Genomic DNA, 20237 nt, shown 5'->3' with positions numbered 1-20237 from the left:
TTCAGACTAAAAAATGTTTGGATGACTTGTTCTGCATTGGACCGTTGCACACATTCTGATGCTCTAAAGGCTGTTTATTTGTCTCAAAATGTGTTTGTTTCGAGCATGGCTGAGAAGATCAAAGTGGCCTGAAACTTGACTTACTGGATGGCTTTATTAAATTGACTGCTTATCCATTCTTGTATATATTTTTAACGATGCAATAATATGTTGTTACTGCTCCTCTGTGTTGTGGAATGACTATTTTATATCATATTTCCTATTAATTGTGTGTTTGATATATGCATTTATCTGATAATCTGGTGTGTACATTCTTGCTTTTATGGCACCATTAAAATTTTGTACAAAAAAGGCTATTATAATTTTCAGTTGTGAACGCTTTTTGCCCAATATCAGGTTGAAGACATTTACTTTCAAACTTTGTTTTGTTTGTAGTGTGAGGGTCAGGATAGGATATTTTGAACAGAAGGACGGCTTTTCAGTTATTGACATCCTCACACAAATAGATCCTTTGTTTTTGGTTATTAGGTAAGGAAACTCCTCTTTAGAAATCGGGTCAGAGAGGCATTTTCCCAACCCATTTTGGTTGAAATAAAAGTCTTTAACCAAAAACTTGACAATTTTGTGTCCGGCTTTCGTTTCTGACCCCTCTCACCAGTCAATATAAGGGTCGTGTTGCGATAACCACGGCACTCCCAAGATCATCCCGAAGTGTGGAGCAACTAGGAGATTGAAACATATCCGTTCACTGTGTCCTTGCATGGAGGTCATAATCAGATCACTGGTTTGTCTGGATATTGGAACAGACTAGCTGAGCTGTCTATCGCCCAGACTGGCTCTGGCTTCTCTTTTTGTATCATGGGTATCTTATGTGTATGAGCGAAATCGGCATCTATGAAATTACCGGATGAACCAGTAATCGAGCCGGTAACTGAGTGGCATTAGGCAGATTCAACGATGCTTCGAGATAGACATGGATCTTGGGAATATTAGATGGCCGAATATCAATCCGGCTTGCCCAGACGGCCCCTTTTCGGGACGAGTCTTGGAGTTTTCCAGCTGTCGTCTTGGTCTGGTCGAACAGAATCTAATAACGCCACGTCTTGGGATTGGGCCTTGTACCTAGTGTCAAAGACCCGACCCATGGCGTTAATCAGGGTGTCAAAGTCATACATCACTGGGCAGTTATCTTCCAACAGCGGATTGGCCCAGGCAAGCGCAAGCCCTCCTAGATGGAACGACACAAGAGCCACCTTGGTGGTCGAGTCCAGGAAAGCCGTTGGGCGGCAAAGAAAGTGAAGCTTGCATTGGTTAATGAAAGTACGGTAATGCGTGGGATCACCCAAGAATCTTTTGAGGAGGGCAGGGCAGTAGGGGAAATGGCAAGCAGGTGGCTTTGCAGCCCGATTGGAGGGACCAGTCAGTGGAGGATTGTGAACGAATTCCGGGTCTGTAGGCAGGGTGGTTGCACTGCTCTGTATATAGCATCTAGGCGTTGGTTGATAATAGTGTGTGAAGCTGTTCTGTCCGCACATAATGCTGTTATCGCTTAAGCCAAGGCTGTGATAGGGTCTGCAGCGCCCTCAATCTATCATCCCAAAGAGGCTAAATCGGCATCTCCATCTGTTATGGCTGGGGGACAATGAGTGCCCCTCGAGAGTAATAGACCTTCCTCCCGACAACACGACACAAGCCAGTACAAAAACACAGCTGTGTGAAAAGATAGGGTGAAAGACACAGGGTAGCTTGAAGCCCCTCTCCTAAACTGCAAGAAAAACAATCGGGGATTATGCACTATGACAATAGTAACCTCTGTCCACCTTCTTAGTTCACCACCTTACCTGAAATGTGGAAATAAATATCCAGAAGACATAAAGAAAACTATTCCCAAAGTCTCTCAGAAAAAGAACAATTCCGTCAGAAAATAAATAGTTCACTCTTCTCTCCCGACTATGGGCCTGATCACAGGTTGGGCGGTAGACCTTAAATGCGGCAGTAACACTTACTGCCGCATTTAAGGGTCCGCCAAATCCCGACTATGGCCACGTTTAACTCCAGCTCAGAGCTGGAGGTAAATGCGTTGGCGCAGTGGGCATTTGCGGCGTTATTAGCGTCCCCAGCCCCGTTGGACCCAATGGAGAATGGGCAATAACCGTTACCCTGCTCCTCGTGATCCGGCGCAGATAGCACCAGACCGAGTAATACTGCTGGGATATGCCAGACTTGTGATCAGGCCTTATATTAAGGAAACAATCCAAGGGTCCAGTCTTCTTTCCCAACTATATAAGGGATAGGGTCCAAATTCCATGGAACACCAGAAAAGCAAAAGTAGTATGCATCCTTGTAGAGTCAGGATGGTAAAGCAAACATAAAAAGAAAAAAAAGAAAATCCAGACAAAGTTCCAAGGGGCAATCCAAAAAACCAACCCAGAGAACAGAAACGAGTCCAGTACAACAGGAAGCCAGAGACCAACAAAAACGCAACATTGCCAAAGTGAAATCCAAGAAGGGACACTCCAAGGAGCCAAGGTGCAAAATACAAACAGGACAAGAAAAAAGGCGAATGAAGCGGAGACAGACTGCTATCCGAAGAACAGTTGAGAAGCGCAGGTCGCTTCCAATGCAGGGATTTTCTGTTGTCTGGATCGGATGCATTGACGTGGTGGCATCATCGCCACGTGGCTCGCGGGATGCGTTATGATATCAGTTATGCGTCCCCTGCAGCATGGCAGGAGATGTGATCCTCGATGTTGGCTTGATCCTTGAGTCGCCACTGAAGATGCAAGGAGCGTGGCACGAGGAGCACTGATATCTGCACAGAACACGACACCACAACCCTTTGCAACACAGTGAACGGTCTAGGCTGGGGCATCAGGAGAGTTTTCCTGGTCACTCTAGAGAGTCTGCAGAGAGTGAACTGTATGCCATATTGTGGAAACTCGCAATCCACCCCCTATTTCTTTGCCCCAACACACTTCCTTTCCCAGGAAACAGCTGCTGCAGATGGTGTTAGGGAGTGTGGGTGTGTGGGGTGAGAGTAGGAGATAGTCTTGCAGCACATTTTAATATCTGACCTTGTGAGATGTGAACACAGGAAGCCTACTATGCAGAAACTTTCAGGGATACTCAGATCACCCGTTCAGGTGTGCGATTAGGTCGGAGCATGCAAAGATGCCTGTCTAGGCAAGGGAGAAATCTCAGATGTTTTGGAAGGTGGTAAATATATATAAGGGGGGAGCATTTTACAGTGCTTGGCAGAAGGGGCACAGACATTGAGGGAACATGTTGGGGAGCATTTGTGTTAGCTATTGCACACACCCTCACCTGAAAGAGGCAGCACAGTGCTGGATCTGCAAAGAAAGAAGAAGGATTCTTAGTCAAATCTCTGATACCAGAACAACTTCAGGTTCAGTTTTATTAGCAGTGTTTAGCAAGGCCTCCTTGTCATGTATTTGGGAGGAGTAGCTTTAGGGATTGGCTATACATTTACTTTGCTTTAAAAATGTGGAAAGCATACCAGGTTTGCTTTTATTTTTTTCCATACCGTCTTATTATGCTTTATCTACACCAGTGGTCTTTAAACTGTGTGCTGAAGTGGGCAGGGGGGCGTGAGGCTGCTTTTAATAGGAAATATAAGCTGATATGGCATCTGGGGTGGCCAAGCACACTATTTTTACTCAAGGGTGGGTGGGGGGGCTTTATAATATTTTTAGTCAAGGGGGTGCCCAACATGAAAAAAGTTTGAATACCAATGACCTACAATAACAATGTGTGTACGATAACGACTATTCTGAGGGAGTCTGTTGACCTACTTTTGAATATTAGAGAAACTAGCTTTCCCTCTTCTCTGCGTAACCTTTTGCGCAGAAAGTATTAGTCTAGTTTGTAAACATTATCCTATGTTAATATTTAACCACTTTTGTTTCCTTTAAGATAACCTGCTGAATGCAGAACAAGATGCACACATGGAAGACATTCTGGACTCAAGTAAAGGTCCTTCTCTACCACCTTTACCTATTGAGGATGACATCAATGCCATGGGTAATGAAGATTTAGGTAATGTAGAGCATTTGCCGTTCTCAACTAAAACTGCAATACATATTCCTAACATGTTAATGCAGTTTTCTTATCCACCTTATGTACCTCTTCTTGTATTTGGGCTTTATTCATCCTCAGTCATGCAATCCACCCAGTGGAATGCTCTTACTCTGACTTGGTTTGGTAACAGTAAAAACATATTTGGGTTTGTTTTTGATGCATTTTTTCCTTTTTCTCACAGAATACTATGACATTGTCCCTCTCGTTTCCATGAAGCTACCATACAACCCTTTGAAATGTCAAATGTGTATTACTTGTACTTTTGCGGTGGGCTCCAAGCACCATAGATTTCAAGCTATCATCTTTCAGAATCACCAAATCCACAAGCTACATTCTTAAAAGCATTTTTTCGTCTTTATCACCCAAAGGAAATGATGTTCCTTTTCTGAATCCACTGTAAAAAACAATGAGCAAGGCAAATGGAATTTCAACTGGAAGTTGTCTCAAAAGAGGGGAAAGAAAGCCCCATCACCCACCTCCCCCGTTTGCCTTTTCTGTTGTTCAGCTGGAGTTTCAGGCTAGGAGATCTGTGATCCTACTGGTAATAGCTGGCGTCACACATGAGTGGACAGAGTGTTGGAACACCTAGGTAATGTCACTCATTACTTGTATTCTTCATACTGGCCAATGATAAAAATACATTATTCTCATTGATCAGTCAATTTGGAACCGGTAAGTGCAAGTAGCATCTACCATATCAGTGATCAGGGAACTGGAACATCACAAATGTTGGCCAGAATTTAGTCCTTGTTCTACTGTCTGAGCCTGAGCACAACCACAGCAGCAGCAGCGACTGTCCCTAACAATACAGGGCTTTAACGCACAGCCCCATGCTAGTATTGTCTCCTCCAGGTACCCTGCTGAAACCCTTCCACCTGAGCACTATACTGAATCCAACACCCCCAAACATAAACTTGCGCTTATACTTCTGTGAATGCTAATCTGTCATAGACATCCTTGCACATCCTGCTTGATCCAAGGCCAATGCTTGACAGTATGCACTTTCTCTCTTACCACCTTACCACACGTTGATGCCGGACCATACGATTTAATGGGAAACTGTTAATAAAAACAGTTTAAATAAAACATAAAATCCGTACCAAATACAGCAACGGTTTGGTGGCTAAGACCTCAGAGATTGGGTAGAGGCTACATTCCTAGTGTAGGCTGGCCATAGGTGCACCGCAGGGTTGCCTCAACACAACTTTCAAGAAGTCCATATAGGAGTCAGGTTGCTAAAACCAGTCACTAACTAGTGTGAGACAGGCATGATATCAAGAAAGACACACACTCAAAAGCATTCATTTTAAAACCTTTATTCACGAAGGTTCCTGTGGTGGTGGAATGCCTGACTGGCCCCAACTCATAAAGGATGGTTCCCTTAACTGATGTTTCTAATGGCTGTCGTCGTCTAATAGTGCAAAATAAAGGTCCGTCTGTGTCTAAACCTATGCTTGCCCTCATGCTGTACATAAATGTGATGGGGAGTAGTTTGTAAAAAAAAAAACTGGCAAAACCAAAGTTGGTTTCAGGTGGTCGGTCTCTTCTCCAGGTGCAAATCAGTCAATGTCACAAAGATAGTTCACTCAACAGGGCTGTTTGTAGGACCTACGGTGTGCAGTCAAAAAGTCGAAAAAATAAAGTCGAAAGACAAAAATGTTGAAAAACAAAAAAAAAAGTCGAATGTTTTATTTATATGTATTTTTTGGGTTTAGTAAGTAAAAAAAAGGGGTAAAATAAAAAAAAATAGAAAAAAGAGGGCTTGGGGGGAACCCCCCCATTTCGAATAAAAAATGTAATGAAAAAGAAATTTGACTTTTTTTTGACATTTTTTTCTCTATTTTTTGACTTTCAACATTATTGTTTTCGATGTAATGACTATAAACCATGACCTACTCCACAGGGCCCTTATAATGAATTGAAACACCCTCAATGTCCTTGAGTTCCTTGGGGATCCCTTCCGCAAGCTTTAACGTGTTCACTTTCAGCTTTCAATATAAAAAACAAAGTCAATTTTTCTCAATGGGACTCTCAGGGTTCCCTTCCCCAAGCTTAGGCCTCCTTCAGCTTTCAACACAAAACAGTAATTTTCTTCAATAGGCCCTTCCCCAAGCTCAGGCCTCTTCCAGCTTTTAAAATGCAAAACACCAAGTCAGGATGTTCCTTTTCCTTATGAACAATCTTTCCTGCATATATCCTCTTATGGGGTATAGTCAGAGGCTTTCGAAAACGCTAGGCTTCTTTACCTTCACTTCCTTTTGCACTTTTCATCTTTAGGTGCTGCCTGCACCATTTTCCTGTATTCCTTCCCCTTTTCTGTGCACCGTCTTTTATTCTTTATCTTGCTTGTGCCACTTGCACACTTCATTCATGCTTTCGTGCACTCTTGCACTGGTTTCTTTCTTTCCGGGTCACTCGCCCCCTTTCTATACTATTGTTTCCTTCTGTACCTCTTGCACCTTTTCCACAGCCTTCTGGCACTCTCTTCGGGTTGCTTGTACCCTCTTTTATACTGTCCTTTCGAATGCATTGTGTCCTCCCACGTATTCCTTATCTTTGATATTTCCTAATATCCATCTTGCTGCCTCTGAATTGTATTTTCAGTAGAGGGCGCTGTGCATCGATGCCTGTCGAGTCGATGTCCCTCGGAGGCCTTCGTACCAATGTCGACGTCAGCACCGGTATAAGTAGCACGCGCAGTGTCCGTTGCTCTGTTCTGTTTTTCCGTGCTTCACAGCTTCGTAAAGTCAATGCTCGGTTCCGGATATTCATCGAATTTCTTTGAATTTCCTGTGAAAATGTCTGCTAGTCTCCGACGAGATGGCCTCCTCATCGGCTCCATCTACGCCTGGGTCCAGTTTAAAAAAATGCTGCGACTGTCAGATCCACACAGGATCTGTCTGTGGTGCCTTGGGACAGAGCATCTGAGTTCTGAATGCAACGAGTGTATGTCAATGACGCTAAGGCCTTCAGGGAGTGCAGAGGGAAGCTGGAGAGAGGTCAGCCTAAGAAATCCATTACCCTGTCCAAATGCAAATCTTCCAACGAGTTGAGGTCTTTGTCTCCTCGTCATAAAAACACTCCTGATCACGTTCTCGAAGTGGATCGCATCATTCTTCTTCTTTGAAGCATGGCAAGAAAAGGCGCCATACGTCGCCGTCCACTTCATCCTCTAGTTCACCAGAGAGGGTAATTTGTCCTTTGAAACACAGTACCCCGGCACAGTGGGAGGAATTCCAAAAAAGTATGTTAAAGGTGTTCGAGAACACAGGTTTTCCCCCCTCGAAGACACCTAGAGTCGATGCCCCAGACGAAACACCTGGGAAGCACAGGATCCGTGAGTCTTCGACCTTGGATGTGGATACTCCTCGAGAGCGTGAAAAACCCTTGAGTCAAGAGACCGCCTTGTGATGCACAAGAAGTCGTCACTATCGACCCATATGGCAAAACCGAAGAGTGAGTCATTGATGCCCTTGGCGCCTTCATCGAACGAGAAGCCATTGACTTCCTCACGTGTTGACCTCCTCGACGCCGTACAAAACAATACCTTCAACGCTTTTGTCAAAGACGTCGACATTGGTCTCAATCCAGTCGAAGCCGTTGACAGTTTAGTCAAGGCCATCGACGCCATCATCAACGATGTCAACATTTTCAGTCCCAATTATGACATCTATAGCGCCTTCTTCCACCTTTGAAAAAAATTACACACCACAACCTCGTTCAGAATATTTCAAAACCCTCTCCTCAATCTATGAAGATGCAGAATCATCTGAAGAGGAAAGACCTTTTGGTCTTGAATATGGGACACCTTCTGTTCCAGAAGAACTTGTGTCAGAAGAATCCCGAATGAAACATCTACAGGACTCTCTGCATGAGGCAAGTGGCATTGACCGCTCCCCTGAAGTTGAATTCTGTTGAGCTGATCCAGGAGATCATGCTGAAGACAATTATAGACTGCTTATTACTAGAGTGATGGAGTACATGGGGTGGTCTAGACCCACGCCTGTTTTTGAGTAGGATGACCTAAATGATATACTCGACAAAGGACCACAGGAAGACCCTATTGTCCCATTTCACAAAGCTCAATATAGGTGGGTATCTTCCAACTGGGAAACACCTGAGGTTATCCATACAGTTAACAAAAGATTAATAGCTAAATATACAGCATCGACTTTGGACCCTCTATATCTTTCAAAGCACCCAACACCAGAAAGCCTGGTATTACAGGCTGCAACTTCTTCTGGCAAACAAACTGCCTATCCCGCAAGATCGTGATGACAAGAAATGTGATGCCATGGCCAAAAGGTTTTCTCGGCTGGTAGTATGGCGTTAAAGTCTGCTAATAGCGCGTGCACCCTGGCTAGGTTTACCCACACCCGTTGGGATTGTATTTCAATGGAGGCTGGCCTTTCACACACTTTCTATAATTCAGCTCCATTCTCTGCTGCACCATACTTCCTTCACCTGGTCTATTGGTCCGCCTTTTCCTCCCTTGACCTCACCCGAACAACCCACTTGGCCTGCTCCTTCCTGCCCTCTTTTATCATCCCTTGATCTGATCGCTATAGGCACCCAAACATATAATGCGGGTCTTAAGCCCTGGCCCTTTTTCATACGTTGGACTGCCAACTTTTGGCAATGGCGACCTGCTACATTAAACTAGATTTCATCATTCATGTCCGCATTTGCTGCAGCATCTGGTGCGCGTGTCTGACTTGCATGATGCTCTGCTGCCTTCCTGACCGTGGTCACTTCTGTGATAAGCAGTGTAGTTTAGTCTCTGCTGCGAGAACTTCTGGTGTTCGTAGTCCTATGCGGAAAAAGAGAACACTGGCAAGCATATTGGACAACCGGTATGGGGCAAGCAGAAGTGGTCTTTTGTACATTAGGCAGGCACATGCAGAAGGGACAGGGACTGGGGCCCTGTCAAGGCCTCGTACCACCAATGGGGGAGGGCTGGCTCTGGCAAGTACTCTGGTAGACCTCCGGCCCCAGGTTGAGAGGGTTCCCCATCCCCTCTCAACACGGTCAGGTGACTAATCCGGTTACAGCTATCAACATATAGTAATTCATAGCTATCTTCAGTGAAAATATATATCCCTTTGCCGGCTGTGTTCATTAGCCTGTGTTTGAAAGTAAGAAGTGGATCTGCAACAATTAGGGTAGGTTGGGAAAAGAAGGGCCAGATGTCTGTCCTTTTATATCCAGTGACAGTTTGACTTTCTTCTGTTAGCTTATGTGTTTTATGGCTTGTTTTAATACTCTGCTTTGATTGTTAACATAAGGCTACGATAGACTTGGTTGACTGTACAGCGCTTTATGCCATAGTAGGTCACCAGGCACGACTGAGGAGCAGGGAGGCAGGGAGGCAATCTTTCAGGCTGAAAGCCAACAGCACGAACACCAGTGTGCCCAAAGATCAGCACAAATGGGCCCCTAAGTAAATCAGCCAAAATATGGAGAATGGGGTTAAGAAACTGTAGTGGATGTGCTTCAGAATGAACTCGCAAACAAGAGAAATGGTGATCTGTGCAACTTGTCCAAGTGGTAGTATATGAGAAATCTGGATTTTATATTTTCTCTACTCCCTAAAAAATAAGCAACATTTTAAATTCATTTTCATTTTGACATTTTATTTTGTTAAGTTACACAGTTTTTGTACTTCTCCCAATCACAGTAGTAGTTGAAGAGTGCCTATGCTTATCCTTTTGAGCAAAATGTTTGACATGAACACCTCAGGCACATTCTGTTAGAGATGTGATAATAATTTAGCATTTATATAGCGCTACGAACCCTCAGGTATCTGAGCGCTGCTTATTATTACCCACGGTGTGTGGTGCTCATTTATCGACCTATGAAGGATGAAAGGCTGAGATTGGCCCTGCCGGGATTCGAACCTGCGTCAGCAGGCTCTGTACAGATGTCAAAGCTAGCGCCCTACTTGCTGTGCTATCGGACCGGCTTGTGAAAATATGGGCATTCTAAGACATTGGGCCTCATTACGAGGTAGGCAGTAAAAATCTGTCATTACCGGCATGCCATTATGAACGTGTCCGTGTAGTACCCACTCCGCAAACAACGTAAGATTACGAGTCTGCATGCACGTGCGTCCCTGCATGCCGGTAACGGATGCACCGCCTTGCCGGTAAAGTACCCCACGCCCCTGATGGCGGCATCAAGGAATGGGTTGAAACCACCCCCGCCACCGTTGCCACCCTAAATAACAGTACTGCTAATAATGGTACCGTCGTTACCGGAACCGGAAGTAACGTCATCACTCTGGAACAGGAAATGCACCGGTGGCCATCTTAAAAAACACAATCCATTGCAATCCTCCGCAGACAGGCCACGAGCACCCAACTTCCCAATCCCTACTGGTGGACAATGTCAAAAGTCACCAAGAAAGGCGCAGCATGTTTGTGAAAACTGCGTTTCAGCAATGATGAACTGAATATGCTCGCTGACACGCTAGTGGAGCAGGCAGAGGTAGTTTTTTTGCAGACCTGCGCCGTCCAGCACAGCTACAGAAAAAAAAAATATGGGAGGAGGTTGCCAGAAAGGTGAGTGCGGTTGGAATCACAGCACGCTCCATAAAGGACTGCAGGAAGCGGTGGGACGACCTGTGCCTGCGAGTCTATAACATCTTATCGGCCAACCGCAGCCAGGGCAGGCAACAGGCAGCAGTCCAAACTCCCCCATAAAGCTGTCGATATGTTGCTCCATAATCGACATGGAAGCCATTGAAGAAGTTGGTGGAGCAGAGTATGGAGTCCAATCCTCGACTGATGAAGGTGAGGGACCCTTTGCGCACCACACAAGTCCCCACAAACACCTGACATCCAAAGTATAATGTAGGCCAACAAATGTTATTTTTATGTGAGCAAATACATGGCCCATCATACACACATACACACATCCCTGTCGAGATGCTGGACCCACCACTGTCACATCAAAGTGCATGCTGCATGTGGCTCCTATACCCAATACACACCCGATACACAAACAAAAATCACATGTCACACAGCACGCAAGCCACAACTCACAGCAGACACCATGGAAAACATTTCTACACCTGAGGGATGCCAATACTACCGCCTCCACCCCCAATCTTGCAAGCACCCTGTCCTCCACGCCAACAAGCATGCAACGAACCACAAGGCCCAAACTGCACAAACACCAATGCATGCATGCATGATGCAAGTACTCCCATCACTGATGCCCTGCCTCTCTGTCCCCCACAGGCACGGACACGGACAACGACGAGGATGCTGCAGCGGCACAGCCCACGACACCTGCCAAGAGGTCCAGGGGTCAGGACGATGGCACCAGGCCATCCACGTCCAGGGGCACAAGGATGAGCCAAGGGGCTCACAAGGCACACACCAGTGCCCAACTGGCTGCACGGCCCCCAAAAGAGGTCCATCAAACGCCTGCCCCTGTCCCCCTGGAGACGCACATTTCACAGGATGTGCCCACATCTGTGGCAAGCGACCATGACGGCACGCAGTCGGCAGCTACAAGTTCAGTTGGGGAGGTTGCTGCATCTGCCCAACATAGTGCTGATGAGGGCGAGGAGCATGAGGAGGACACCTATGAAGGAGGCAGCATTTTGGGGGATGGTGGACAAACGTCACAGGCCGCAGGACACACCACAGGGCACCCCGCAGCATGAGCCTGGAGGCCAGGGCAGCCAGAAGGAGTGGTCTCCGCCAGAGGACAGCCCTGTCTTGCGCACGTCCACACCAGCCATGTAAACATCCTCTTCCACCGCAATACGGGACCTCGAGGGACGTTTGTCGAGGATGGAGGGCCGTCAAGAGTCCATGCATGCACTTGTGAAGCAATATGCTGCCGATGGGGAGGCAACACGCCGGGCGATGAGAGAGAACACTGTGGCCATCATCAAGGTTGTCAATCGAAATTCAAAGCGGGTCCATTAGGGCTTTGCAACTGTGGCCCAGATACTGGCGAGAATGGCCAACACCATGGAGCAGCGGCATCCGAGCCACATCCATCCACTTCCTCGACTACCACGCCTGCCAGCTCAACACAAACAAGCCCTGTGCGCAGCATGCAGCGCACAGACATGCAACACCCTCCATCAAAAGGGGGCGGCAGTAGCAGGGGTACCCTGCACGTGTTGACTGTCAGTGCATCTGGACACATGTTGTGCTCTTGATGTGTGGGGATCTAGGGGGGTGGTGGGTGGGGGGAAGGGTTGTGTGGGGGTGTTAGGGCAGCCGGGAGGGGCTGTGTGGGGGGTGGAGGATTCATTCATGTTGAAAATACTATCTGTTTAATACACCCATTGTGTAAAAAAATTAACATGACTGGACGTTGTTTCTTTAGTGTGTGTCAGTTTATTGCATGACAGTGTACAGTGCCTATTTTTCGCCAAACCCAGTGGCCATATTTTCCCAATCACAGTGCCCAGAGTCCCACATCCATAGCACCCTCTGCATCCCAGTGCATCAGAAACTATGGTCCATCACTGATTGGTGCACAGCACGTCCCTCGTGTGCATCGCGACCTGGCCGATGTGCAACATTTTCTCCTTCCTCATCTTCATCTTCACCTGGTGGTGGCTGGTCCATGTCAGGTGGCAGATGTACGTTCCGCCGGATGCACAAGTTGTGCAGCATGGCACATACCATGATGATCTTGCCCACCTTCTCAGGCCCGTAAATGAGTGCGCCACCCCACCTGCTGAGGCAGCAAAACCGCGCCTTCAACAGGCCAAAGGTCTGCTCTATGACCACACGAGTGCATGTATGGGCACGATTGAAGTCCTCTTCGTGCCTGTTCTGCGGATTCTTGACAGGCGAGAGGAGACATGGCTTCAGGGGATAGCCAGTATCACCTGCATGGGAGCACAATAAGGTATGTGTAAGGGTATTTCTTCAATTCCATTTGTGCTCAGCCTGTACATCGTTCATGCTCATATGCGGTATATCGCCAATGGCAGCTATTGGGCCTCATTACAAGTTTGGAGGTAGCCATGCCTGTAACACAGGCAGTGTACCTCCAAACTTGCAAAAAAAATCCAGCACCCGCGAATGGGCAGTTACCGGGTCATGCCGAGTTTTGCGGTCCCGGTAATTGCCCATTCGCGGGTGCCGGTAATAACAGACTCCTCATCCCCATTCAGCCCCATAGGGCTCAATGGGAATTGGCAGGGTGGTAGCACCGGTACCGTTAATAATGGTACCAGTGCTACCATCATGTTCAGGTCAGACGTGGCAGCTGCAAGGGCACCCGCAAGCAGAACTCGTAGAATGGCGGTACGGTAGCAACGGTGCCGGTAGCGATACCGGCGCCGTTGTTGCCTTACCACCATACATGTAATGAGGCCAGTTGACTTCACATCTGCACAACTATCTGCCCTGTACACAACTTGGCAATCCATGGTGCTGGTCTTGGGTGACGTACAGACTTAGGGGCCTTGACATTGGAATCACCAACCAGCCAGATGGAGTGACAACCCCATGATATATTCAAATGTGAGGGTTGTGTGGCAGGGGATGAGACCAAATGCACGTTGGGCAATGTTTGATGCATTAGGCTGATGCCCAACATGATACAGCTTGTTTAGACTATTATGCTTCTGAATAATTGTTTACGCCATGCACGTGTCCCTCGACGTCTTCACACTAGTCACAGTGTGATTGTTGGTAGGGTCCGCCAGTGTAGGGATGTGTTCCTTGGATGATGCAGGGTGTCGACTTGCATGCTGGTACTCATGTGCTGTGGTTGATTCCTGCACCAACTGCACCCATGTAGGTGGTGTTCACTACTTGATGGGTCCAATTTGAGGCATCCTTGCCACATGTTTTCCCATTTGTATTCATCTGCACATGTTGCCATGGTGTTCTGCAGTGTTACTGTCGGGGAGGGGCAGTGACGGGGGATTACCCTGAGTGGGGATTCATACTGCGCTCTCATGGATGCATGACCTGCGAGGTGCCTCGATACGGTCAAGTGTATTCAGCTTTGTGAATGCATGATGGTGCATTGTGGTGCTGTGGGTATGGTCAGGTGATGTACAGTGGACAGGTTCAGGGGTGTGTGCTGATTGTGAGTCTGACATTTACACATTGTTGTGCGGCCACAGTATGTCGGCCTCCATTGTCTGTGTCATGCATCTTATTTGAATGATAATGGGCACAGTGTTTGCGAGCATGGACAGTGTCCAGATACCCCATTGAAGACACTCCCATGGCCCAGAGGGCAGGCAGGTTGCATACGCATGTACCCCCCACCCCCCAAAATACACTCCCATGGCCCAGAGGGCAGACAGGTTGCATATGATGTACCCCGCCAAAATACATTCCCATGGCCCAGAGGCAGACAGGTTGCATATGCAAGTGCTCCCCCACCCCCCAAAAGGCACTTCCATGGCCCAGAGGGCAGACTCACCCAGCAGCCAGGCACGTTGGGCAGCATCTCGTTCCATATAGCAGGGTAGCAAGGAGTTCCGCAGCACCATTGCATCATGCATGGATCCTGGAAATCTGGCACAGCAATGTGTTATAATCTTGCTGGCATCACACACCATCTGCACATTGATGGAGTGGTATAGCTTCCGATTGCGGTACACCACCTCCACTGTTTGGTGGTAGGTGTCTGTGGCCAGGAAGTGGAGCACAGACGCCACCTTCAGCAGAGGGGGGGCGGCAGTGCGGATGTGGATCAGGCTGACCAAGTCTTCATGTATTAGAACCACTATGGTGGTGATGGTGTCCCTGTCCAGGCGGTACAGGGTGTGGATCTGTGCTGGGGTTAAGTTGAATGGACTGGCCCTTATGCAAGGGATTGGTGGCTGCCTGAGGGGAACCACTGCCCCCACTGGTGGAATTTTCTGGGGGGGGCAATCTCCCCCTCCTCCTCCTGCATCTCCTCTGTAATCCCTGGTGTACTGCCTGCTCAAGGAGTAGCAGTGCAGGCATGTCCTCCAGCCGCAGTATCGCAACTGCAAGTGGAATCATTTTGATCTTGGAAGGGGTGTGGTGTGTGGGTGTGCTCTTTTTGTGCAGGGCCAGGCTCCATTGGCTCCACCTGTGCTCATTGTGTGCACCTGTGGCAGTTGTGAACACAGCAGTTTACTATTAACTGGTGATCCGCAATGCCAGTATTGCCAGCATCATGGTGGCGCTTCTTACCGGCATCTGGATGCCGGTATGTGCATGTTTGTGTGACTCGTAATGTCCTCTTCCTTGCGGCATGACAGTGTTACGGCACGGCGCACGCATGCATGCCGGTATGGTGGTGCACGGCCACAGGGGGTCCCTGTCGATGCCGGTAGGACCGGCATTGCAGGTCGTGATGGGCCGGTCCGGTAAACGATGCCGGTAATGCCTTACCGGTATCGTTATTACCGGACCGCCAACCTTGTATTGAGGCCCATTGTTTTATGCTTGTTGTGGCACAAATCAAGCGAACATATTTGGACTCAAAGGAATAGCATGTGGGTCTCTGTCTGAGATTCCTTTTCATTTAAAAGATAAGTCCGGGGGATGTAATGGGTAGTAAATGACAAAAGAGCAATGTTTACAAGTAATGATTATTTGTTGATTCAATAAAATGTATCCGGGGAAGTGGTAAAATCACCCTGCACCGCCATGTTTGTTGTGAGGGAGAACAGAAGTTCAGTGAAGAGCGTCCATTTTGTTCTGCATGCTTTATCTCACCCAGCCCCTCACATAGCTATCTTTCTGATGCATTTCTTCTCAGCAAACTCTAAGAGTTTTTCAAAAAGAACAGCAACGAGTTTAAAAAAGTATCTTGGAGACAGACATATTTGTTAGTACTTTGAAAGGTGGAGTTTTAATCTTTTGATGGCAATGGCCCTCAAATCCAGAAGTAGTGATTGAGCATCAGTTACCTCAAGGTCCATCCCAATTGCTATGCTGTAGGCCTCAATGGTCCCACCGATGCACCTTCAAACTGTCCTTATTTCTTTCCAATATCGACATGTCCTATGGTCGTTCCTTGTACCCGCAGCCATTTTCTGCTCATCACATTTGTCCAGCAACCCTTTTTTGGACCCTGCTTTCTCGAGTTCAATGAGGAGTACATGCTCTGTATCCATTCTGTCAGGGTAGCCTTTGCCAAAGTAACCCTTTTCCTAGATATGTCTTGCTTATATACCACCAGGAAAATGTGTCACCAGGGCCCTCCTGTATTGAGGGCCCACACTTGCTCCCAGGAGAACCATCTTGTAGTTGTTTCCAGCTCTGTGCCAGTCATTGGGGAGAAACAGTGAACCTAGTCCCAGAAGCTCTCCCGCCGCCCAAAAAAGAGGCACAACTGCACAATGTGATAGACCTGTGCTCGCTGGAACAGTCGCTGAAGTCCCGTTACAAGCTGACTGGAAGAACGTAGGGATACCACCCGGATTCCCTGCTGGTTTCGGATGAAAAAGTGGATATGACCTGCTACGGGCCAAGGCCTGTAAGTGGGAGATGCCTGCTGAAGAGTTCCCTGAAGGGCAACCCTCATGGTGAAAACCCACCAGCGTTAGTCACCCCAATACAGCTGGAGACATTGTAGTGGCACCTACTGCGCAAACGCAGTGATCAATGCCACCCATGTGTGGAAGTGGGGTGAATCCCCCAGCTCTGGGGAGCAGGGGATCACAGGAGCAGTGATAGTGAGTGCCCTAGTGAAGGGGGCCCCCCGATTTGTCTGCGGTCTCAGAAGGCTATGGCTTCTGCCCCTGATGAAAGGACTGGATAAGAACGGTGTGTGCCACATTGAGAGGTCCATGTCCCAACTTGTGAGAAAAAAGACAATGGACAGGACAAACAGTCCAGTTGGAGGACACAGAGGATGGTGAGGTGACAGCCACCCTCTGGCAATACAGTAAAAGTGAAGGCCAGGCACTGCCACCCTCGATCCTGCCAGGGAAATCAGGTTTCTCTCTGTACGCCTCTGTCAGCAGGTGCTGATTGGGGAGTGCAAGGACCCATGCAGTGGAGTCACATGGCCGAAATGTTGGAGGCAGGCAGCTGGCTGGACTGTGACAGGATTGGGGATTGAAGTTGGACAAAGATATTCAGACACTCTCCCAATAAGACAAAGGCGGGCGAGCCACTCCGAGCATCTTATTGCAACTGGGTGAAGTCTCCATTGATCTCTCCACTGAGGGGCCCTGGGGGGCACAAACATCTGGAGCATAGGCCTCGGGCCGGGGTTCGTCTACGGGTGGCAACATGGTTAAAGATAAAGCTAAAAAAGCAGGGATGCAAAGCAGGATGGATCAGTATACAGTCACTGGCCCCCAGCACTCTGCAGCGCACACCCTGGAGACGCAGGATTCTCAAATCTCCCTCAGTGATGTCATGTGTGCCATAGGAGAATCCATATCCTCCGTCAAGGAGAAAATAGATTGCCTTTCAGCAAAGGTGTGCTTTCTGCAGCAGGACTTGCAAAAACTTGCTTCGAGGGTGGGAGAGGCAGAGCAGCGCATCTCAGTCTCTGAGGATGCACTATAGCACATGGTGAAACAACTAGCGGCAGTAACCCAGAAATGCACGCACCTAGAAAACAGAGCAGAGGACAGCGAGGGGCGGGTGCGCCGAACAATCTCTTTATCCACGGGGTACCAGAGAAAGAGGAGTTGCCCAGTATGAAACTTTTTGTGGAATAATGGCTGCCAGAATTGTTTGCTCTGAAGAAGCTCTCGAAGTTCTTTTTCCATAGAAAGGGCTCACAGGACCCAGAAGGCCGCCCTACTCCAAGTGCACCTCCTTGCACGATAGTAGTACTGCTCTTAAACGTCCGAGACTGGGACGCCCTGTTGCAAATGTTGAGGGCCAGCGGCCCCATTACTTACAATCGCTACCAAACCGGATTCTTTCCGGACTACACTAGGAAGGTCCACAAGGCACGTCAATCATTTAACTCAGTCAAGAAGAAGCTGAATTTGCCGGGCGATAAGTAGCGCCTTTTCTTCCCTGCTCAACTTAAGGTATACCACGTAGGGACGGTGCACCTCTTTAACAATTTCAAGGAAGCTTGGACCTGGCTGGAGACCTAAGTCTTGTCTGTACCCGGACCTCAGCCACCTGGAAGTCAGCCACAACAGGAGCCAGACCAGGGCTTGTCCCCAGTCCTGTTGGAATTGCAGAGTATGAAATTGCCTAAGGACACAGTGGCTGCTTGTGTGAATGCAGGCAATGGTTGAAGTCTGGCACTGGCCCACACTCTGGCGACTTTAATAAGGGTTATTGGTCATAGGAGATGGAGGCCTACCGAGGCTGTCTCAGCGGACATCCTGCGAATGCTTGACTTTCGTTTTCTGTGCCCGTTTGGTGCGGCAGTAGGGCGACCGGTGTGTCATGTTCGCGGGGGGGAGTGGGGGTGGGGGTGGGAAGTACGGGGGAGGTTTTCAGGTATCGTTGGTTGGGGGATACGAGGGGGTTCTTTGGTTTATTTGGTTTGTTGCCTTGGTTGGGACATCTCTGCGAGGATGGGGAGATATGGGACGGGTATGATGGGGGGTAGGGTGGGGGGGCTACTTCCTGTTGACTTGCCTCTGGTTCTAAATTCTCGGGGTGATGGACCATGAGGGGGTGGTTTCCCTGCTGACATGGAATGTAAATGTGTTGTGTTCCAGTATCAAGCAGCGCTTGGTGCTTCAATTTCTCAATATGTACACTCCGGGTATTGTGCTCCTCACTGAAACACACCTACGCGGGACAGATTACACATTTTTCAGATAGACTGATTACACAATGGATTTCCATGCAGGTTTCTTAAGGGGAGCACGGGGGCACGCTGGTACTTATACACAAGCGGATTCCCTTCCAGCTCTGGGAGGTCAGGGCTGATCCTAGGGGTAGATTTGTTCTGGTGAAAGGTGAATTATGGGGGGGGGCACCTGGGGCATTGGGGCTGTTAACGCATCCCCACCCCTCACGCTTGAGTTACTGAATGATCTACAAGCCCTGATATTCTTAGACCAAGCTGACACTTGGGTATTGGGGCTGGAGTTGACTTTGTAAGGAAGGCATGGTGTCAATAGTAAACACTTGTGTATAGGCGCGTTATAAATGCCATATCATATCAAGACAGACACAAGTGACCACAGTTCGAGGATGTTTTTGGAATTTCAACAAGGGTATGATAAACGCCTTTCTAACCCTAGATCTATAGATGAGAGCAAGCTACGACCATCAAATAATAGAAAGCGCTGTCCTAGTCGTGTCGTGTCAAAATAAAGATGGCCTATACTAAAAAAAAAGATTGCCAAACCTTACTCTATATAGTAAAAGGTGTGTGGGATATTGCATTTTATAAATGATAAGTGTTCATGAAAGAATAAGTCGGAATGACTGAGTAAATGTGCTCCCCATCCCCACGTTTTCAGGCACGGGACAAGGCGTCTCATTGGAGCTCGTAACACACTTTTGATCCTTTCGATACAGTTCAAATCAATGGTGCTTACAACGGGTCTCCCTTTGTTGGGCTCGGACCTTCAATTATTCACTTCCATCAAAGACTTTCGATTGTGCGAGGGAGGTTAGACTCAGACCCTCAAATGGCCACTTCGACTTTATTCCTGACTTTGTAATGGTTTATGGTATCTGTAGTTCTCATACAGAGATAACTTTCACTTTGGATCCTCTCAACCGGGGTTACAGTATTCAACTTTCACAATTTCTCTGGCGTGCCTCAGTCGGGCACAAGCCTTTTAACATTACTTCTCTCTCTCTTCAATCGCATCAGAGTTCGAAACACATCTTGCCGAGACCTTCGACTGGGCGGTTTCCCTTCGCCTGACCACTCGGTTGTTTTGTACCCTTCTTCTTTCAACACTACACCATTCAAAAAGTATTTATCGTTTTTCCTGCATTCTTCTCTTTGTTGCTTGGCCTTGCTCAGTCTTTCAGGGTCTCCCTCCACCAGGTTCGGACCCTGTCCCAAAGTTCACAAGGGTGTCTCTATGCCGGGCTCCGACCCCTCTCAGGGTTCACAAAGGGCCTCCCTCTGCCAGGCTCAGACCCTTCATCAAAAGCTCACAAGGGGCCTCCCTGTGCCAGGCTCAGACCCCTCTCAAGGTTCACAAAGGGCCTCTGTCTGCCGGGCTCGGGCCCTTCTTCAAAAGTTCACAAGGTGGCTCCCGCTGCCAAGCTAGG

General features: G+C 48.0%; 1 protein-coding gene across 4 annotated transcripts in view; it reads left to right on the top strand.

The window, feature by feature from the left end:
• RAD21L1 (RAD21 cohesin complex component like 1) overlaps positions 1–20237 on the top strand; it is a 1746850-nt gene that overhangs the window by 780089 nt on the left and 946524 nt on the right. For all 4 annotated transcript variants that reach the window (XM_069650928.1, XM_069650927.1, XM_069650929.1 and 1 more), the window contains exon 7: positions 3934–4056. In XM_069650928.1, coding sequence (XP_069507029.1) covers positions 3934–4056 — 123 coding nt within the window. The remainder of the gene's footprint in view (positions 1–3933; positions 4057–20237) is intronic.

Source organism: Ambystoma mexicanum, chromosome 3p, assembly GCF_040938575.1.
Source record: "Ambystoma mexicanum isolate Mex_15411 chromosome 3p, UKY_AmexF1_1, whole genome shotgun sequence".
NCBI classification, from domain to species: Eukaryota; Metazoa; Chordata; class Amphibia; order Caudata; family Ambystomatidae; genus Ambystoma; species Ambystoma mexicanum.
Note: the sequence above shows the minus strand (reverse complement) of the source record. Positions and strands in the feature narration are given on the sequence as shown.